At 40.6% G+C, this 22091-nt stretch overlaps 1 protein-coding gene across 3 annotated transcripts in view; it reads right to left on the reverse strand.

The window, feature by feature from the left end:
* PCNX2 (pecanex 2) overlaps positions 1-14297 on the reverse strand; it is a 304697-nt gene extending 290400 nt beyond the window's left edge. For 2 of the 3 annotated variants that reach the window (XM_021931429.2, XM_017953734.3), the window contains exon 1: positions 13882-14297. In XM_021931429.2, the coding sequence (XP_021787121.2) occupies positions 13882-14034 (153 nt within the window). In that variant the 5' untranslated portion in view covers positions 14035-14297. The remainder of the gene's footprint in view (positions 1-13881) is intronic. The other variant, XM_021931434.2, reaches the window with a different exon arrangement.
* Positions 14298-22091: the final 7794 nt, after the last annotated feature.

Raw genomic sequence — 22091 nt, forward strand, 5'->3', positions numbered from 1 at the left:
GTCTGCAGAGAAGATGCTGACTCACGGCAAGGCATCAGGGCCCCCAACCTGGGCTGCTGCTTGCTAGGCCTGTCTGGGGACTCTTGAGATGACAAACACTGGAGGAGACAGAGGATCCTGCAGCAGTGACATCACGTCAATGGGACAAGCACCTCCCGAGGTGCTTTATCACCAAGTTGGAAAAGGGGTCACAAGTCCTGATCTCATGAGTCAGAGGAATGAAATGTCTTGAGAATTGTGCCTGCTGATGGGAAAGGGCATTTCTGTACAGGGGAATGGAGATTTCTAGAAAGGTTTTCTGATGAGCAAGGGACAGGAGTAGGATTGTATGTCTCTTCCCCAGTGTCAGCTCTGGTTCTCCAGTTCTTTCCTCATAGCTGAAGACACTGGCACTCCACTCAGTCCCATGTCAGAGCCCACCACAATCTGGTTGGAGACCTGTGAGAAAGTCTTGTTGCTAATATACCAACTACTCTAGGTGGCAGAGATGAGCCCTCTGGCATCCAGTGTTAGCTTCCCCTTTACGGTATCATTTCTCCCCTTTCTTTAGGATGTACCCCACTCCTAAATGCATATCATTGTATGATAATCTCACTGGGGCTCAAATTGAACATACTTGGCCAGCATCTATAAGCTTACTCTCCTATCTTTTTAACATGATCCTAGTATTCTTCAGTAATTCTTCTTTACTTAAAGACTCCTCTTGTTCGTTTTCTTGCCCAGACCTGGAATAAATCATTTTTTCCAAAGAGCTCTAGTTTCTTTTAAAAGAAAACGGAATTCAGAGACTAAAATCCGAGTTCTAGATCTGTCCATTCTCATTGGGTTATCACTGATTCTAGGTTTTTCAGTAGAGCTCAAAAATATATATATTTTAAAAATAAATAAGTCATGATTTCAGAATGACACTGCTACTTTTTTTTTTTTTTTTTTGAGACAAGGTCTCACTCTGTTGCCCAGGCTGGGGTGCAGTGGCATCATCATAGCTCACTGCAGCCTCGTCCTCCCAGGCTCAAGTGATCCACCTCAGCCTCTCAGGTAGCTGGGACTACAGGCATGTGCCACCATACACAGCTAATCTGTGTGTGTGTGTATGTGTGTGTGTGTATGTGTGTGTGTGTGTATGTGTGTGTGTTTCTTGTGTGGTAAAGATTTGGGGGAAAGAACTGAAATACACACTAAATCCAATCTAAATGTTCATACCAGAGACTAAGAGATAAGAATAAGAAATGCGTAAGGTCCTTCACAGTCCAAAGCTTCTATACTTCCCTTCTATACTTAATATCAATCAATAACAAGAAATGAGGTAAAATTTATTTTTGCCTGCTTCAATGGTCTATAATTTTTTAAAGTCCAAGTTTCCCATGATAGAAAAAAAAATTAAATTATTATATAAGAACCACAAGGAAATACATAATTGCTACATAAATAATAAAGGTTATCTGGAAAGTAATGGCAAATTGAATTTTAAGGCAAGCCAAATCCAAGAGTCATGTCTCTGTTTTTCAGCTCCATTTTTAAAGATCTGGATTCTGGCCACAACCTTGTGGTGAGTCTACTGAAATGGGTCTGACCACAGTCTGTAATATGCACTACCAAAACTGTGCCTTCCCTTATGGAGTCAGATTCCATTAATGCAGAGTGATTAGATTATCCACTGTGTATGAAGCACCACTCCAAGGACCAATGGGGATTCAAATCATAGCCCTACCTTCAAGGACCTTCTGACCTTGAGGGAGGAATAAACTCCCTTGACTCCAAACCTCTCTCCAGATAGCGTGCCCTTTTTCTGCTCCCTGCTTGAAAGAACTGTCTTCACCTCCCATGGCCTCTTAAACCCACAGCCGTGTGGCTTCTACTCCCCAATACACACTGAAAGTTTCTTGTCAATGTCTCTAAAAACAAAAAATAACCACAATTTCCTGTCTTCTCAGCAGCGAGCAACACAGGTGCTCACAGCGGAAATGCTCTCCTGGCTCTTCCCTTGTCTCCCGATGCCTCCTCTTTGCCCTGCCTCTGAGTGTAGCGCTCCTGGGGCCTCACCGTTAGCACTCTTTTCCCTCTCTACACATTCTATTTAGGAAGTCTTACCCAGTCCCTTGGTGGTAAATGTCATCTCTATGCTGATGATTTTCAAATCCGTATCTCTAGCTTAGATTGTTCCTTTAAACTCCCCACACGTATATCCACCTATCTACTCAATATCTCCACTTCGATATCTAAAAGGAAACTCCAAGCTACTATGTGTAAAATTAGGTGTTTGGTTTCCCTACCAACTATCATCTTTCATCCTTCATCTCAGTCAATGGCACCCCATACACCTCTGGCTCAAACCAGATCATCAGGCATCTCCCTTGATTCCTCCCCCATCCTTACTCCTCTACCCTAAAAATGAACTGATCATTAAATCCTATTAAAATCTACCCACAATTCTCCATCTTTACTGCCACCACCATCCCTTGACTGGGTGACTGAAATAGACACCGAACCTCTCATTTCTATTTTTGTCCTTTCTTTGATCTACTTTTCCATCCAGCAGTCAGAGAAACCTTTTGATAAAGTAATTCAGCATATCTTTTTATATGTTTTGTGAACTATGTTAATGTTTTATACCTCCTGTTGGTATAAATTATTAAATCAGCAAGGATGGAGGAAAAGCTAAAATTATATAGCTACAAGTGAACCTAACTATATATCAAATGATAGCATAACCACAAAGATGAACCAAAAAATAATTAGAAAAGAATTCATCAAAGTAACTTTTGAGCATGCTACTCTGGCAGTACATCACTGGTGATGCGTATTCTAAAAACAATAATAATCATAACTTCTAAACAGTCTTGAACTTTTCCTTAAAGATGTGTCTATGGCGGTGTTATGGGAGTAGGAATTCGTGCGTATATTTTAGGACTGGGCAAATGATATTGTTGTGAGCTAGAGTTCTCACTGTGGGAGAAGGGAGATATAAATATGAAATAATGGAAGCAGAGGAAGAGTCCTTTGATATGGACTGGTTTGATGGTCTCAGAATAAACTTCAATTGATTATTCAATCATTCAACCTATAAATTGATCAATCTTCTAGTTGTATCTACTGAAAGGGTCTAGAGGCAAAGACAACTAGTAGCAACAAATGCAACTACTGCAGCCCTAGATTTTGGTTTCCAAATGTAATTCCCCACCACAAGGATCATGGCTCCTTGGTAAAATGGCTGATTCTTCCAGGGCTGGGGCAGGGAAAGTACAAGCTAAGCCAGGAATATCTTTTTGGGCAGAAAGCAATAACGTGCTCACAAACTGATGAGAGTATATCCAAGAAAACTCAGCATGTGCATGAAGAAGGTCTCACTTGCCAAAGTTTTGATCATTTGAACATCAAAAAGAATGATGATAGGCATAGATTATACTCCCACTGAATTAAAAAATGAATCTATGAGACCACACTAAAAAGTGCAACAAAACTATGAGGATGGGAAAAAAAAAATCTTCTTTACAGAAGCGTACCAATTAATAAAGGTGGGAAGAAAATTAGAATATTACCATTTTGCAACCACCATTGTCATAATTATTTTAGTCAAGAATCATCAATTTATGCTATAACTATTGGGGGAAAGACTTTTAGAAATACGATATATACAGTCTCCAGGTTTCACTCCACAGATTACTCACTAAACACAAAGGGGAAAACTGGTCATTTTATAATAGAGACATCTGGGTGACACTACCTTAACCAACGATGCGGGTTGGGGAGAGGTGGGAGAATTCTGTCCCTCTGATGTGATGCACGACAAGGACACAACACTGACCCAGAGGCTTAGAGAACTCATTTTAGAATAAGAACAATCAAGAGATGTGGCAACTAAAAGGCATGTTTGATCCTTGTTTGAATCTTGGATACAGAAAAACAAAACCAAAAACCCCAGCTCTCTAAGACATTACTGACTGGCATAACTGGAAATTTGGATAGGAACTATACATTAGACAATACCATCATATCAATAACTTCTCTGGGTGTGATAATTATGTGGGAGAATGTTCTTTTCCTTAAGAGACACCTGTTGAAGTTTTTAGGGGTCATGTGTCTTGATGTCTCTCACATATTCTTAAAGGGTACAGCAAAATGGCCAGACTCTCATACACCTTAGAGCTTTAATACATGCTGTTCCCCTTGCATGAAATGCTGTTCCTCCTCTACTCATCTTTGCTTGGCTAACTCCTACTCATTCATCAGATTTCAGATGAGAAATTACTTCCTCCTCTGGGAAGCCTTCCTTAAGTACTCATGCCAAGATTCCACCTCCCACCTTTACTGTACAGCACCTGTACTTTCCCTACAGTAACAATTATCACTGTGTTATTCATGCCTGTTTATCTGCTAACTGCATGGGGAGAAGACATCAATCCACCTTGTTCTCCTGACGTCTCCACAATATCCAGCAGAACATCTGGCACTCAGTCTGTTGTCATAGACATAAGTGCTCTCCAACAAACATGTCCAGTTAGTCCCTCAGGCACAGGGTAGAACTGTACTCTCCTTTCCCTTTGAAGTGAGGTGTGGCCATGCAACATTCCTTGACAAAGAAGTCTGAGGGCAAGAGGTACTTGTCATTTCCAGGCAGGAGCCTCCAGAGTCAGACCATGAAACCCACTCAGTGTCCCTCAACCATAGTGACTGGTATAATCATCCAGGGTCATAGGGGGGATGATAGCGAGTAATGCACCCAGTCACCCCAAAATGAAGACTCAAACAGCCCGTGTTCCTAAATACCTATAATGAGCAGGACCCCCTGCTAACTATACCCCTGACACCCCAATGAACCATGTTGGACATGTAGTATAAATAAAAAATAGGGCCGGGGGCAGTGGTTCACACCTGTAATCCCAACACTTTGGGAGGCCAAACTGGGAGGATTGCTTGAGTTTGACACCAGCCTGGGGAGTACAGCAAGACCTCATCTCTACAAAAAATAAGAAATTAGCCAGATGTGGTGGTGCACGCCTGCAGTCCCAGCTCCTCAGGAGGCTGAGGTGGGAGGACACAAGAGCCCAAATGTTTGAGGTTGCAGTGAGTTACAATTACACCACTGTTCTCCAGCCTGAGTGACAATGAGTCCTATCTGTAAAAAGAAATAATAATAAAATTAAAAATTAAAAATAAACTTGGTGGGCAGGCTTGGTGGCTCACACCTGTTATCCCAGCACTTTGGGAGGCCGAGGCAGACAGATCACAAGATCAGGAGTTTGAGACCAGCCTGGCCAATATGGTGAAACCCCATCTCTACTAAAAATACAAAAACTTAGCCAGGCGTGGTGGTGCATGCCTGTCATCCCAGATACTCCGAAGGCTGAGTAGGAGAATTGATTGAACCTGGGAGGCAGAGGTTGCAGTGACCTGAGATCGTGCCACTGCACTCCAGCCTGGGCAACAGAGAGAGACTCCATCTCAAACAAAAATAACAAAAAATAACTTGGTAAAGCCAAACACATGTTTAGGTTCGTTATTACTTCAGCATAAGCTAGCACATCTTGACTGATCCATATCCAACCAATGGCATTAGGTTAAAAATCATCTGAAAACCTAATTATTCTTCAATAGTGACTAGTCAAATAATTGCCCTTTATAGAAATAGTGGAATACTATGCAGACATGAATAATGAGGAGGCTCTTTGTGTCATGATCTCCAAGATGTTCTGTCAAGAGGGACAACAAGGTTATGTATGCATAAATGATTACACATTTGTATAACATTTTTAATGGAAGTGTTGACCAAGGAACCAAGGTAGGATGGATAAGGGATTCCAGTACAAATTTCTGGGACAAACAACAGACATTTCTAGATAGACTATAAGGATGAGTTACATGATCTTAAATTCCTTACTCAAAATGATGTAACAGAATTTAGAAAAAGAGGGCATATGAAGATTTTTGGAAAGGTCTGCTGGTGAACAGCTAATCTCCTTCCTCAGTCAGGAGAGAAGGCCTTCAGTGGGACCACTGAGAAACCTATGAGTCCCCTACCATTTGGGTGGGAGTAGAAGGCACAGTGGACTGCTGTCTGATTCCCTCCTAGAAAAGATGAAAGATCAGAGACTGGCTGGCTAGCTGCTCTGATGGCGGTATGAGCTTGGCCTGTCCTCCTAGAATGTGGTGGGGAAAAGAATACGTGGACATTGACATGGACTCTGTATGTGAGAATCTGTACAGATCGCTTTAGACAATGTGTGAACGGGCTATGGAGCAGAGGATACTGGAGCAGAAGAAAGCTGGAGGTGGACAGAGTAAGAAACCAGACAGGGCAAAGACACAGCAGCCCTCATCAAGACAAGCGCCAGAGAGACAAGGCTGGCAAGGAGAACGGGGTCTCTGAGGGTGTGTGAAGGCAGCTCTCCAGAGAGTCAACTAGGGAACATGTGCCATGCTCTGAGAGCCCAAGGCCAGCTTACCACCATGACAGTCAACAAAGAATCGTCCTGCTCTCCAAAGCCAAGGACATCAGAAACATCGGTCAACGCATGAGGGAGGAGGAGAGCAGGAAAGACTGTGCCATTATCATGTCCCTTCCTACCTGGAAATGACTGGATGATGGAAGCTTTGGTTATGCCACGGAACTGCACATTCTGCAATCTAAATCAAGTCTGTATTTTGTTGCTTAAAGCCATCATAAAATGTGTATAAACTGTGATCTGAAGTCATGGGGCTTACCCATGTTTTTATCTGGGATATGGAAAAAAAACTCCTGTCCAGGGCAAATTGAAAGGAACAGTGGAAGACAAATAAGATTGCTTTATGATTACACTCAGGACCCCTTACATTCAAACTTCCATTCACATGTGTATGAAATGCCAGAGCAAGAAAACACAAGAGGCTATGTATAGTGGTTCCATCTCAAGTAGGAAACTAGAAATAAGTGTGAGAGGGAAGTTATATTTTTGTTATGTGTCCTTTTGTACATTTTTAGTGTTCATATGTCTTCATGCAAACGCGCAAGGAATATATACCAATTGGTATGGTTTGGCTGTGTCCCCACCCAAATCTCATCTTAAACTATAGCTCCCTTAATTCCCACATGTCATGGGAGGGACCCAATGGGAGCTAATTGAGCCATGAGGCAGGTCTTTCCTATTCTGTTCTCATGATAATGTATAAGTCACACGAGATCTGATGGTTTTATAAAGGGGAGCTCTCCTGCACAAGCTCTCTTGTCTACCACCATGTAAGACCTGACTTTGCTCCTCACTTGCCTTGTGCCATGACTGTGAGGCCTCCCTAGCCATGTGGAACTGTGAGACCATTAAACCTCTTTCCTTTATAAACTACTCAGTCTTGGCTATTTCTTCATAGCAGTATGAAAATGGACTAAAATGCCTACATTGTAAAATGACCCGTTAGAAGCGATATGGCTGAGTGGGTAAGAACTCCAATGCTTGGGCTTCAATCCTAGTCAGGCCGTGACAGTCATGTATTTGTAAGCATATTTACCTACCTCTTTTTGCTAGTTTCATTGACTGTAAAATGGGAATAATGATGGTGCCTCACTGGGGCACTGGGGAAGGTGAGATGATTTCTTTCTTGCAAAGCTCTTACGAAAGTGTCTGCCTCATATGTGTTCAGAAGTGTCGGCTGTGATTCTTACCTATTCCAATAATAGTAACATAATACAATTGTAAATGTTAAAAGAAGAAAATGCACCAGACAAAAAGTATGGAAATATCTGAATACCATTAAAAGTGAGTCCATTTTCTTCTTGCAGAGAGCATAGGAAGGACATTTAGAGAAGATGAAATAGCAATAAGATATTTAATGTTTAAAATTTACCATTTAGAAGACCAAATGATTAAAGCCAGAAAATAACAATCACCTAGTAAGTATTCTATACAAAAGAAGTAACACCAAGTGAATTAGATTGTTCAATTAAAACAAAAATAATAGGGTATTAAAGTATTAGACATTACCCTGGGGAAAAATGCCATATATCTGAGGAGTGAACCATTCAAAATACAACTAGTCACTAGTGGGGGGAAATCTCAAGAAGCCTTAAGAAAGCTGGGAATGGGGCAGGAGACATAAGTTTAACTGCTAGAAAATTTGCTATGAACTTGTCATACCAGAATGGAAAGAAAAAACAAACACAGAAACACAACCTGGGGACATAGATCCTGCCCGCAGACATGCATGTGTCTAATGGCATACGATGAGGATAAATGGGATGAGTAACTGTGACTCAATAAAAGAACTGTCAATTTGATAAGACTGGAGACGGCTGCCCCAGCAACAAATGAAGGGACTCCAGGAAAGCAGAACCCTCCACACAGGCAAGTCCTCTGCACACACCATCCACAGAGCCACCTGGAGAAGCAAAAATTGAGAGACAACTGCATGGTTTGGCATTCAGCCCAAATCTGGAGCGACTAAGTCTGTAGTTCTTCTGGAGGCTCAGGACCCAGGAAGCATGCCTTTTAAGCAACTCCATGCTCAGGCTCTTCACCTCAAATACAACTCTGCTTCAGGCAGGTGAGGGCAGCAGGCAGGAAGCCAGACATTCAGGTAAATCATGGAGATAGTGCAAAGGATCAGGCATCTCAATGCAAGAATAAATAAGGCCCCTAGAAGTGGAAGGACCAAATATCAAGGTTCTGGGAGTCAAAGGAAAGAAAGCACGGACTATGTGATTCATTAACAGAGAAAGCCTTTCTTTTGAGGAAATTGGATATAAATGCTAGGACTGACTAGAACAGAGGTAACCTTCTGGGAACGGCGACATGCCAAGCAGTTCAAGAGAATAACAACCACCAAGTGGAATGGGCCAAGCCTGCTATGCAAGGCTGTGCAGGTTGCATCCTGCACAAAGGTCTCCTGCTGACAGGATTAAATGGGCCAGGAAAGGCTGCCTCTTTGCAGAGGCTGCCTTTCCATAATTTGCACAAAGTCATCTTATATGTTAAAAGTAGGAGAGGAAGTCTAGGTGAAGCATGGAGGGGGGCAGAGGGAAAGAAGGAAGGAAGGAAGCGTGGTCAAAGAAATGCAAAACCTTAAATTCTATTCTCAAACCTCAACATTCAATTGCGCCTTCATTTCTTAGGCCTCAGGAAGCCTTGTTATGGGGGTGAGGGATGTGAAGGAGTAGAATAATCCAAGATGCCTAGTGCACGGGGCCCACAACCAGAGCTCCATGGTAACTTTCTTTAAAATGCAGTATATTTAAATTTCCATCAAACTGTCATTTATTATGCAAGGTGAAGTATTTAGGAAGAAATAGACTAATGTGTGCAGTTTACTTTGAAATGCATCAAGAAAATAAAGTAGAATAAGGGATCAATAGAAGGATGGACAAATGGACTGATAGGTGATAAAGCAAGTATAGTAAAATGTTCATGGAGTAAAATCAAAGTGCTGTGTATATGGCTGCACGCAGCAAAATTATTTCAGCTTTGTTGTATGTTTTAAACTTTTTATAGTAAAATCTTGGGAAAATATTGATTGAAAAAAGAGGAATGCAAGATCTAAGAAAAAATAATGACATACCAGAATGGGAAATGACTGTGGACTCTCATAGAAATGTCACCAATTAGCTGTAATAACAATTAGAGTGTGTTGGGTGCTTACTATTTGCCTAGTACTACGCTAGCGCTTGACAGATAATCCTATTAATTATAATTACGGCAATTAGAAATGATGTAGGTCTTACCAAAGAAGGTCTCTAAGATTAAATTTTAAAAAGCAGAACTGGGAACAGAACAAGTCTGGCTAAAGTTAAAGGAAAGGAAACAGAAAGCTCCAGCCATAAAACAAAAGACAGGCTTTCTGTCCACAAGCGCGGAAAGGGCTGCCCATCCAAACACATATGTCAGGCCTGGAAAATCAAGTCTAATATTGCCGTGCATGGGGTTTGGAAGGATGTGAAAGTTCCACCTCATTCTTCCCATCACTCAACTCTTCCTCTCCAGTGGAGCTGACCACAATGCCACTGGCATAATCATAATTCCACTGTAGGTGGCTCCACTGTTTCACAGACTTCAAAGTGTTCTTATATGTACATGTCAGGCAGCATAGTGTCCTGGAAGGGCCAAAGACTTGGATGCTACAGAACCTCAGCTAAACGCAGAATTTTACCACTGACTATCTAGATGACTGTAGGCAAACAGCTGACTCTCCCTGGACCTCAGTTGCTAAACTTATAAAATGAAGGTGTTATCTGCATTCTACAGATGATAAAACTGAGGTCTGGAGAAGTAAGGTGACTTGCACAAGGCCACACAATTGATAAGAGGAAGAACGGGAACTGTGTCTTTTGACATGAGGCTTATGCTCTCAGAACTGACACAAGGCCAGAATCATGCCCATATGCCCCTACTATAAAGAAAACTCAGCTCTGAATCTCCATTAATTATCATCTCAAAAGAATAAAGACAAAACACATGTAATAGTGACAATTTAAATATCTCTCAAGACAAATCATCTTTCAGCGCGTCCAAAAGAAAAGGAGGTTGATAATCAACCAAAGTAAAACTCTTTCCAAGTTATCCAAATTGACTTACTGTTTTCAGTTGTACATTTCCAAACATTTCTCACAAATACATACATAGTTTACAAATGCTAATAAATCACTATTTTCCACATTATCACCCAGATCTAAGTACATTCTAGGGATTAGAAATTTGCCTCAATAATTAATAATAAAAATATTTAAAATACTCGAAGTATCTGTTAAATTAAAAAGTGGATCTTTTCAATAGTGAAATTTTCTTTCTTTCCTTTTTCTTTTCTTTTTTTTCTTTTTTTTTTTTTGAGACAGAGTCTTGCTCTGTCACCCAGTCTGGAGTGCAGTGGTGTGATTTTGGCTCACTGCAACCTCTGCCTTCAGGGTTCAAGCGATTCTCCTGCCTCAGCCTCCTGAGTCACTGGGATTGCAGGCATGCACCACCACGCCCAGCTAATTTTTTGTATTTTTAGTAAAGACAGGGTTTCACTATGTTGGCCAAGCTGGTCTTGTACTCCTAATCTCAAGGGATCCACCCACTTTGGCCTCCCAAAGTGCTGGGATTACAGGCATGAGCCACCATGCCCGACCAAAACTTTCTTAAACATGTTTAAACCAAAATTGTAAAAAAAAAAAAAAAAAAACAGAGAAGTTCACAGAACTTTGACTAAGCCCCTGTTGTCAGTAACTAGTCAGGTATCTTCTTAGAACAAATGACTGTAAATGAACAAATTGAAAAAGACATTAACAATCACAGACAACACTGAAGTGCAGAGAAATATGTTTAAGCACCAAGATCTGAAGAACAAGCCTCCACTGGGGAAAAGGGCCTTTTATTTCAAGGGCACTTTCAGAAACCAGAAGACCAAAGCAAGAAAAAAATAACCTGTTGCGTTTTTAATAAGACAGGCTACATATTAAAAAGTAGCTGCACCCACACACCATTATTCTATAATAGTTAAAGGCATGCTGGCATAGAGATATAAAAATTTGGGCACATCTGTTTTACTTTTTAAAGCCTGATATAAAAGTAAAATTATTTAAGTCTCAGATTTTACTTTCTAACATTTTGAGATTTAGCTGAAAATTACATTTAAATATCATCGAAAAGCAAGTTAACGAAGGACAATTTCCTACTCACAAACGCAAGATCTAAATCAAGCTACTCAATAAAGCATAGTTAGGTAGAAATTAAGGGTTCTGACCATACGTAGACATCAAATCTTAAGTAGAGTTTTACAAAAATGAGCCCATATACATAGAAAAAAACGTCTGCAGGAACACAACATTAAATTCTAATGTGGCTGTTTCTGAGGAGTGGGATTATAAGCGGAATATATATTGCTTTCATTATCAGGAAATATTCAAAAAGCATAGTGAGGTAGACTATTTAATGCTAGTTGGAAAAGAAAGAGACACACAAGTTAATTGTATAGGAGATCAGTGTTACCAAATGCAGAGCACTCCGCTATGTACAAGGAAAAACCAAGATGAATAAACAACATAAAAACCCATGCCCTCAAAAAAGCTGATGATCTAGACATAGAAGTGAAATACATGTTCCTACAACTAAGTACCAGACAGAATTCGAAAAGTGCTATTAATGCTGATAGTCCAACTACAGAATGCTGTAAAACAAATAGTAAGTACAGAATGGTATAAGGGTAAGGAAGAAGAGAAATTAATTCTAGCTAAATGGAATCAGAAAACATAAGGATAGAGAGATTTTAGAAGCTGGGGAAGGAAAAAAAAAGGGGCATCTCTTACTGAGCACTCTGTGTGTGACAGGTACTAAGAGTACTTCCATCTATTAATTCACTCAGTTCTCATATTCACCCTATAAGGGAGGTACTATAATTATCCCTGCTTTACAAACAAGGAAGGCGAAGCTTGCTCAAGCTCATACTAGGTCTAGTAAGCAGGAGAACCAGGATTTCACACTGGTGAGGGCTGCGTTCCTCATGACTTTGCTATGCTGTCCCTCTAGGAAAAGGGAAAACACTGGGACCCATAGGCTAAAGAAAAATGAGTTAAGAAAAATGGTGCACAAAATCAGAAAGAATAAAGAAACTTGCATTTATTGAAGGGTTTCCAAGTAGTTTCCGTATTTAATGCTTTTTATATACAATTTTGATTATTTTTTCTGTGAAGTGGTGATTATGATGATCACATCTATTTTAATGATATGAACACTAAGTTTTAGAAAAGTTCAGTATCAGACCAAACAGCTAATAAGTAGCAGAACAGAACTGCAAACCCAAGTCTGAGCCCAATCTCAGGTCAAGGCAGACCTGTGGCTTTATATGTACTATCTCATTTAATCCCTAAAACAATCTGTAAATCTGGTACTCTTACCTTTTCTCATTTTACAGATAAGAAAATGAAAAATGAGACGGTAAATAACCTCCCCAAGGTCACAGAACTGGTAACCAGTAGACCCAAAATTTAACCCAGGCATCATGACTTCACACCCAGACTTCTGACCCTTTGGATACACTGCCGGAAAAAGAGTAAAGAAGAACCCAATCACAAATGTCAAACTCGGAATCCATCAGTCATGCAAACTCACTGACAATTTTTGCTGTAAAAAACCCATGATCTAATAATGTGTTAGGAATAAAGTCCTCCAACAGACATACCAAAATTAGATTCTTAGCATGTAAAGCTTAATAAGACGTGGAACACCTTACCTGTACAGCTTTTCAAAGAAGGTAAACCATTGTTTTAATTACGTATAATCTACCTAAGAAGGTCATCTATGTAGTTTTTCAGCAAGCACTCACTTACCACAACCCCACTAAAATGTCAAGCCCCAACTAAACGTTGTAATACTTTGTCTAGCATAAAGTACATTGGATTTATCCATTATTATATCTTCCTACAAAATTCTATACATAGTGGTGTAGAAATTACAATGTGAGTAATTGATAATTGAACTTGCCTTCCCAAAGCAAAACAAGAAAGAAGGTGAGAGGGGAAAAAAGGGGCCAATAACTGAAATGAGTTTGCTTTTTACATTTCGTTTTGCCTCTTGGCTACAATCTACAGTATTTCACACCAAACATTATCCCAAGCTACCCAGCTCTGAGGCCTAGAGTTACCCACCTACAAAACAAGCTGCAAGCTCCCTGCCACAAGGAGAGTGACTCATCCTAACATCCGGCATCAATTCTTAATGAGTCCCCGAGCCCCCGCAGTCCTGTCTACTTTTCTTTTCCAGTGAATCCTCACAGCCCCCTTTCCCTGCACGTTCTCTGTCCCAAATTTCTGAAGCCCTTCCCCTTCCGTCTCTTAAGAATCTCTACGAACCTGAAACCCCGTGAGGCTGATGGCACGTCTGTGGTTCCTTTCTCCTCCTTCCCTCCATCCCCACAGCTCCCCGGGACCTGACCCTCCCCACTCACCAGGTGCAGGGCCAGGGGCAGCAGCAGCAGGAACAGCCACAGGTAGAGGTGGCAGCTGTTGGTGAACTTGCTCTGCTCCGGGTCGTGGTACCAGCCCCCGGTGAGCGCGGCCCACACGCCCTGCCGGAGCAGCTGCAGCACCTGGGACACCATGCCGGCTGCGTCCCGGGGCTGGTGCGCGCCCCGTTGCACCCTGCGCGCCTCGGCCGGCTCCCCGGGCTCCCTCAGGTCTAACACCCGGGCCCGCGGGCCGCGCCTCCGCCGTCGCCGCCGCCGTCGCCGCCGCCGCCTCCTTCCACCCCACGGCTGAAGCTGGAGCTGCTCTTCCGCCCGCACCCGCGAACCGCGGCGCCGGAGCCGGCTGCTGCCGCCGGGCAGGTGAGCGCCATGTCCGAGGGAGGAAGGATTTTCCCAGCGTGCTCAGAGGCGGCTGCTCAGAGGATGCTTCCGAGGCTCCTCCCAGCGCCCGCCCAGTCACTCCTTAGCCTTCGCTGGGGGCCAGAAGGCTTTCTGAGTCTCTCCAGCCTTTTCTTTCTCTCTTTCTTTCTCTCTCTCTTTTTCCTTCCTCCTTCCCTCCTTCCCTCCCTCCCTCTCTCTTTTTTCTCTCTCCTTCCTTCCGTCCTTCCTTCCTTTCTCTCTCTCTCTCTCTCTTTCTCCCTCTTTTTTTCCTTTTTTTTTTTTTTTTTTTTTTGCCTCTCCCCCCTTCCCTTCCCCTTCTCTCCCATCCTCCTGTTAGGGGACATGCAAAGGTGTTCTCATGCAGAAGGCACAGACCAGGACACGTTCCTTGTCCTTGTCCTTTTTTACACCCAAATATTTACCTCATACAAGGTCCTGTCACTCAGCACTCAAAGTAATTTCTTCTCCTGAGCACTTCCTGCACGCCTTCGTTCTCCTTAATTAAGGGCTGACCCCAGACGTTCTATTAATCTAAGCTCTACCTAGTCCTCTGGCACTGATCTTTTGTCCTCCCTGACTTCCTCCTCCACTCCCTGTTGTCCAACTTGGTGGAGAAAGAAGATAACCACCTTCCTGATAAAATTTCAGGAGCTTCAGTTAGGCTCTTTAGTTTTTTATCTCTTTCCTAGAACATAATCCCAGGTATTTAACTGGCTATTTAGAACATTAATCTAAATCTCTCTATGCTGTTTAGATAGGAAGACCCACTGGACAAAAAATTAATAATCTTTAAGCTATTATATATTTTATCGTTTACAGTGGATACAGTTCAGATTCTCTTTTGAGAGTGGGTTTTGGAAAGGGAAGAGATAAAAGGGAGCTTGTGTTCCTTTGGGATGAGGAGCGGAAGCCCTGTGTGTGTGAGCTCGGGCCTTAGGGAGAGACAAAGATTAGAGTGCTCCATGATTCCCAACATGCCTTCCCTGCATCATCCTTACCTGGTCTGTCCCAACACATCACACTCCTCTGACTCGTGTGCCTGCCTGTGTCCTGGCCGTGTTCTGGTCTGCAGCAGCACTTGCTTGTGGGCGCCCTAGTCAGGCCCAGTAAAGGCACACCAGCCTTCCCAGGCGGAAACAAGGTAAGGACAGGCCCATCATGAGGAGAGGGCCCAGGACATGAAAGGCCACTGAGTTACAGCAAAAGCCTCACTATGGTGTGTCTGCCGTCAGCCATAACCACTCTTCCTTCTACTTTACATTCATCAGTAGGAATGAATCATCAAAATGGAATATGGCTTCTTTCTGTACTGGAAGAGTAATTTTCTTAAAGACACAGCTTGTAAACGGGCTTTTTTGTATATCTGCTCAAAATATTTATAACCTACCAGGTGTTGTATACATGTTTAATGGATTAATCTACCAATAAACTCCACACTAAAGGAGCACTTTCATGTGCATGGATACAGGAGGAAAGGTCATGCAACAGTCTGTTTCTACATGGAGGTTGTGCCCTTGTTCACTTGTCCTGATTCATCAAATATTTACTGAACACCTTCTGGGTGCCAAGCATTTTGCAGAAGACTAAGAAAGCAAATGTAAGTCAAATATAGTCCCTACCATGAAGGAGTTAACAAACTACAAGAGGAGGAAGGAAAATAAAAGACTTCCAATAAAATGTGCTGCCTGTTATCATATTGTACAAATGGACACATTTCCAGATATATAGAAGCACTGGGGCACTGTGCAGTGCAGAAGACATGTACAAGTCTGTGAAGGAGGGGTGGTGTCAATGAGCACCAGGGAACTGGGTCTTAAAGCTAAATACTAGCTGTCTCCACAGGGAGTGGAGAAGGAAAAGTCAGGGAGGACAGAAGATCAGTGCCAGAGGACCAGGTAGAGCTTAGATTAATAGAACGTCTAGGGTCAGCCCTTAAGGAGAATGAAGGCGTGCAGGAAGTGCTCAGGAGAAGAAATTAATAAGTGTAAATAGTTCTCCAGGAACATGTATGTGTGGAAAGAGGAGCATGGCAATTTGGGGAAAATGTCAGGATAGTCCAACATGTCTGGAAGGTAGGGCTGGGAATGGGAGAAATGGAACAGTAGGAAACTTAATGAGATAAGCAAAGGTCAGTCTCTTGAGTCATACAAAGTTCTTCATATCTTATCCTAGGCAATGGACAAGAACTGGAAGGCTAAAGCGTGCATGTGACATGATCAATAGTACAGGGGCAAATGCTGAACACCTGAACCAGCAGGAAGGGACAAAATGTTGAGGGATCATATATGATCTTGAGGCTTAGAGATCAATTCAATGTGGAGACAAAGGGATAAGGAATGTTATGATTTTCCATTTTGGGTTGAGATGACTATACTGTAAAATTAATCCATTTATAAGATATAGGAAGGTTAGCAGCAAAAGATGACTGCAGTGAATTTGAGTTGCTTAGGGACTTTGCAAGCCATCGGGGAGAGAATGTTTCTGAAGCTTAGGAGAGGTTTTGGAAATAGAGATTTATACTTGAGAGAGATCAGCAGATAATCCCATAAAAGGGGATGATAATGTCCCAGAAAAGAATGTAGCCAAGAGGGCTGTGAATTACAAGGATTAAACACACAGGCAGGACAAAAAGAGGGAGGAAAGGAGGAGAATAAGGTGAATCTGATATTATCTGATAAATGGGGAAAGAACAATTCAAGAAGGAAGTAATTAATAGTGTCAAGTGCCATAGAAGAGGCCAAGTACAAAGGTTGTTATTAGGACACAGCCATTAGGAGTGACCTAATGTGACATAGCCCCAGCCATTCTGAGGATTGAAGATGATAAAGTGGGCAGGTGCCTAATTGTGTTGTATTACAAAAGATTGAATACGTAGTGAATGCAAAAGTAGAGGGAGGCAAAATCAGCTACTCCTTAGGGGAGCCTGGCCATGGAGGTGAGTGTGATCTAAATACAGGTGCAATGGTCAAGAAAGTGTTTGTTTTGACTGAATGGCTTTTAATATTAAAAACTAAGTATGCTGGCCAGTCATGGTGGCTCATGCCTGTAATCCCGGCACTTTGAGAGGCCAAGGTGGGTGGATCACCTGAGGTCAGGAGTTCGAGACCAGCCTGGCCAACATGGTGAAACACCATCTCTACTAAAAATACGAAAATGAGCCGGGGCGTGGTGGTGAGTGCCTGTAGTCCCAGCTACTAGGGAGGCTGAGAATCACTTGAACCCGGGAGGTGGAGGTTGCAGTGAGCCAGGATCATGCCACTGCACTCCAGCCTGGGTGACAGAGCGAGACTCCATCTCAAAAAAAAAAAAAAAAAAAAAGCAACAACAAACAAAACTAAGTATGCTTCTTCTTGACTACTCTGCTTTCCTGGCATCATTATAGCTTTCACTATAATGCATATGTTGGAGACTCTAAAATCTTTATATTCAGCCCTAACCTTTTCCTGAATTTCAGATTTAAATCCAGTTGGGTACCCTTCTACCCATAGGCCCTCAACATATTCAAATGTGAACTCACTGGCTTCTCCCTTACTGTGATTCCTCCCATTGTGCCTTTTGTATTTTGATCTCAGCTGATGAAACCACAATCCACCTGGTCACTTAGAACCAGGAGGAAACCTAAATTCCTCGTCTTCTCATCCTCCTCTCTCTCACTACCATATCCAGTCAGTGACCAGGTCTTATCAATTTTATTTCCAAATGATGATTAACTACATATGTTTGCCCTATCCCTGTTGCCACGAATTCAAGTCAAATCCTCAGAATTTCTCCCTTGAACTATCAAAGTGGCTTCCTAACTAAATTTTGTATCTCCAACTAAACCTTCTATATCAATGAAGGGAAGAAAGGAGCAACTCTCTAGCTTTCAAGGCATACATAAGTTTACACAGGAAATAAGAAAGCTGAAAAAGCAAACAAGGGATCATACAAAGCAGAATATGCACCTACCACTCCTAGGACTGGAAGAACAGTGGGAACAAGTAGTATTGTTAGAAGCCACAAGCCAGAGGTTGGTGGCAAGAGATAGATCCATGGCAGGGCAGTCTAGAAAGAGCTGGAGCCTTGAGGACTTGCAGCGGCCACAGAAAGGGAATGGTTTTGAGTGGGGAATATGATACCAAAGCAGATAAAGACATGACAGGAAATGAAAACTTGGCCATGTATTATCCTGCCTTAACAAAAGCAAAAATTCTTAAAAACATATTAGCAATCTGAGTCCTGCAACATATAAAAAGGATTACATACTACGACCAAGTAGAATTCATCCCAGGAATTCAAGGTTGGCTTAACATCCAAAAATCAATCATATATATGAGGGTAGCCCTAATCTGTGTGATGGAGGGCACCACAAATACCTGCTACATTCTTGTACACCCTTTCTCAGAGCTACTGGAAAATATGCTTCATTAAAAGGAATGAATATACTAAGAAAGATAAAGCATGGGACCAAGGGAACAAGCTTTTTTTTTTTTTTTTTTCTTTTTTACAGAGTCTTGCTCCGTCGCCCAAGCCAGAATGCAGAATGCAGAATGCAGTGGTGTGATCTCAGCTCACTGCAACCTCTGTCTCCTGGGTTCAAGTGATTCTCATGCCTCAGCCTTCTGAGTAGCTGGGATTATAGGCATGCACCACCACCCCTGGCTAATTTATATATATATTTTTTTTCTGGTAGAGATGAGGTTTCACCATGTTGACCAGTCTGGTCTCAAACTCCTGACCTCAGGTGATGCCCCTGCCTTGGCCTCCCAAAGTGTTGGGATTATAGTGAACCACTGCACCCAGCCAAGAACAAGTAACTGAAAAGAGAGAGAGAAAATTTAAAAACAATCTCCAGGACAACAGTTCACAAAACAGCAGGCCTAGAGAATAACCAAATCAGATGAAGCATTGAGATAAATTTTGAATGTAATATCTTTAATAATTTTAGGTCTAATTGATTTTTTTACTACTTTTATCTTTTTGATAAATATATTTTTTTCTAGGAATTTGTTCATTTGATCTAAGTATTCTACTTTATTGGTAGAAAGTTTGTCATACTATCCTCTTGTGATTTAATAAAAATGTTTGTAAGATATGCAGTGGTTTGTCCCTTTTCATTCTTAAAATCAGTTATTTGTGCTATCTCATTCTTTCATGATTATTCATTAGGAATCTCTCATTTTATTTAGTCTTCTCAAAGAAAAAATTTCAACTTTTTCATCTTCTTTATCAAATGATTTTTTTTATTTTGTCAATTTATGTTCTTTATGTTTCTTTCTCTTGTACTGTGTCTCAGCCTTATTTGTTCTAATTTTTCTACCTTCTTGAGATGGATGCTTCACATGCGTTTTTTTGCTTCTTTCTCATATATATATACACACACAGTTAAATCTATACATTTTCCTCTAAGTATGACATTAGTTGCATTCTACAAATTTCAATATATTTTACTACATTCAGTTTAGAATATTTTCTAATTTCCATTAGGATTCCTTTGATCTATAGATTAATTGGAAATATATTGCTTCTAAGTATGTATAGACATATATGAGCACTTCCTAATAATCTATATCCTCATTTAATTCCAGAGAACATACTCTTAATAACTGTCAGACTTGATTTATGGCAAAGTATATGATTAGTTTTGTAAATGTGTGTGTCAGCTTAAAAAGAATGATTTTTCTGCATGCTAAAAGTCCAGTATTCTATAAATGTCCACTGGTTAAATCTGCTAATAATTTCTCAAATATTCTTCATCCTTACAGACTTTTTGTCTGCTTTTCTATCAGTTAGTAACAGAGGTGTCATTCTTTTTAAGATTTTCCAAATACAAATGCACACACAAATGAACCATATTATTTAACATAAATCAAGCCTCAATACATTTCAAATAATTAAAATTATTTAGAGTTCAGAGTATTTCCTACAGAACTAAGTAAGAAATCAAAGATCATTATAAAATCATATGTAGTCCCAGCAGATCATTTGAGCTCAGGAGTTTGAGACTAGCCTGGGCAACATGGCAAAATCCTGTCTCTACAAAAAAAATACAAAAATTAGCTGGGTGTGGTGGCATGTGCCTGTAGTCCCACCTGCTTGCGGGGGCTGAGGTAGGAATATCCTTTGAGCAGAAGAGGTCAAGGCTTCAGTGAGCCATGTTCACGCCACTGTACTCCAGCTTGGGCGACAAAGTGGGATCCTGTCTCAAAAAATCATATATGTACATATATATCTATAAAACCATATATACATATTATATATACACTATGTTAAATTAAAGTTTTATATCTTTCTGAAGAAATGAACCTTTTCTAATCATGCAGGATATCTCTAGGAATTTTTATAATTTAAATTCTATTCTGTCTGATATTAACGCAGTCACCCCAGGGTTCTTCTAGTTAGTGTCTATATGGTTATATCTTTTTGTATCATTTTACTTTTAACTTTTCTGTATCTTTATGTTCTATCTTTATGTTTGTTTCCTATAAGCAGCATATCATTGAGATATGGTTTTTATTTGATCTGATAATCTTTGACTTTAATTAGAATATTTAGTCTGTTACATTTCATGCAGTTGTAATAGTACTGGATTTAATCATATCATGATTTTCAGTTTGTCTTTTTTCAGTTTTTCTTTGCTTTCTCTTGGCTTCTTTTGAATGATCTATTTTTTATTATTCATTTTTACTTATATCAGCTTAAAAGTCATAAACTTTTAAAACTTGTTTAAAGGGGTCAGAAATATAAAGTGATGCATTTCCAATGGAGGTGGAATTATACAGTGGACAGGATGGTGTCAGCACATGGGGGACACATGTGAAGAAGTGACACAGAGGAGCATGAGCATGGGGTAGTATTATTTTGGGTAGGAGTTAGAGGTAAAGCAAAGATTATTTATAATGATGTGAGGATCTCACAGAACAGAACTGAAAGAAGGTGGAGGGGGCAGAGAAAAGGTAGGCTAATCCTCATTCAGTTAGCACAAAGAAGGGAAATACAGACAACAAAAAGACTATGTTAATGAAGAAATGCCTAATAGGTAGAATACTAAACCTTTACTCCAAGATAATTTGATATTTTCCCACATGTGTTTAACTCTACCCAGGAGTAAGCATAAAAAATAAAGTACATCTTTTGGCTCTTTTAAGCACATATTATAATTCAGACAGTGAAATGTGAAATAGAAAATGCCAGTTATTACGAGATGAATAAAGGGAGGGAAAGGAAGCAAAGGTGGGCAGAGGAGAAAGGATGAAAAAGAAAAAACAGAGTGGCTTTTACTCATTTGTAGCACTAGGCGGCACCAGAACCCTGCTCAGAATGTAGTAAAATAAAATACATTATTGGTATTGCAAAGCAAGGGCAAATTCAATATTGCAAAAAGCTTGTTCACCCAAATGACAGTTCTACTTTTCACCTAATTACATTTTGTGAATATCACCTTCATATCTTGTATGGTCAGTGTATATTGTATGTGTGTTTTGTGTGTGACTGTTTTTTTTTAGGTTATTTTTCCTTAATCTTCTACACAAATTAGTGTTCCTGAATAACAGAATAGAAATAATGGAATCTAAGGAATATTATGAGTTATAATTGAAGAACTTTTTCAGAAACAAAAGAGGTCTTTAACTTACCTAAACATTAAACAGATGTATCATTCCCCATCCCCAAAATGACAAAAACAATGATAATAATAACACGAAGAAAGGTTCTAGGGCAATTGACTTCTGTATAGTAGAGGAAGTTTCTTTATGGTATAAACATATTTTGTGTATAGCTCCTTTATTCTCATATCTGTTTTAAAAGACAAATCATAAAGCAAGAATTACAAA

The sequence above is a fragment of the Papio anubis genome, chromosome 1, assembly GCF_008728515.1.
Source record: "Papio anubis isolate 15944 chromosome 1, Panubis1.0, whole genome shotgun sequence".
NCBI classification, from domain to species: Eukaryota; Metazoa; Chordata; class Mammalia; order Primates; family Cercopithecidae; genus Papio; species Papio anubis.